Below are 1,012 nucleotides of genomic sequence, written 5' to 3'. Positions count from 1 at the left end.
GCAACCCCTGAAATGGCTGCCTGCTAAAGACGTTTAGGTTTTCATCTCATCCGCATCCGGGGGGGTGGGGTGCGTGCATCACCGTGTTGCGTGCGTCACCGTGGTGCGTGCGTGTGCTCTGCGCTGATTGGTTCGCAAATCCGGATTTGCCTGCGCGACGGCCGGGCGTCGGAACCAATCAGCGTAGAGCATACGTACGCACCACGGTGATGCACACACCCCAGCCCCCCCGGAGGCGGAGGAGGCGAAAACCTAAACGTTTAGAGATGTGAGTACCGCGCGCGTATTAGGTTTAGAGAGGTGGTTTAATATTAGGACTTCTTTCGTTTAACCATTAACTGGTCACGTGATCTCCTTCCTCCCATTAAAAACTAAAATACAATGGCTAATAATTATTCAATCTTATGTATTTGTCCTAATTTATACAGCATATCTAATGAATGTTCGTATTTCCTCTACAGTTCAACCATAAGTTCCATATCGCCTTTCATATTCCACCAGTCTCGTTGTCTGATAGGCCAATTATAATTGAATTTATCAAATGCCTCTATTTCCTCAGGCGTCCAATGCCTCCTGTGTAGAAGATCCTCAGTATATTTGACGGGATCGTTATTCATGCTACTGCGATGAATGTTGAATTTCTGCTCATATTCTGTGAAAATGTGTTTTTTCATAGTCTCGTAGTTACGTCTGGTCATGGTCACCTCGTATTCCAACCTGCGTAAACGAGCTTTCACAGCTGTTGGTAGATGTTTTGGTATTTTTGAGGGATGAACATATTCGGAGGTAGATGGTTGTAAGTTCTCCCACTTTAGCTCTTTTTCGTACGGTCTGTTCCACTGGTTCTTCTTCCACTTGCCCAGATGTAGAGGGTTGAGGTGACTCCTCTTCATTAAGCGTAGTTGTAGGTGCTTCCTCCTGTACGCGGTTAACTAGATCTTCCAGCTCTATTTCCTCCAAAGGCTGATAGTTTGCTCCACCATTGACTATCCGTAATGCCGAAATAGCGTCC

General features: G+C 46.0%; 1 protein-coding gene across 1 annotated transcript; it reads right to left on the bottom strand. All coding sequences in view use genetic code 11, as the record gives it.

Annotated features, from left to right (window-relative positions):
* Nucleotides 1–78: 78 nt before the first annotated feature.
* On the bottom strand, nt 79–893 carry EGR_11231 (hypothetical protein; the record flags this gene model as incomplete). Its single annotated transcript, XM_024500478.1, has 2 exons — nt 79–252; nt 705–893. 2 exons carry the CDS (start codon nt 891–893, stop codon nt 79–81), a joined length of 363 nt encoding a protein of 120 aa, XP_024345107.1.
* Between the last annotated feature and the right edge of the window lie 119 nt (nt 894–1,012).

Source organism: Echinococcus granulosus (assembly GCF_000524195.1).
Source record: "Echinococcus granulosus chromosome Unknown EG_S00572, whole genome shotgun sequence".
Classification (NCBI taxonomy): domain Eukaryota; kingdom Metazoa; phylum Platyhelminthes; class Cestoda; order Cyclophyllidea; family Taeniidae; genus Echinococcus; species Echinococcus granulosus.
The sequence above is the reverse complement of the archived record's forward strand: the minus strand, read 5'-3'. Positions and strand labels throughout refer to the sequence as shown.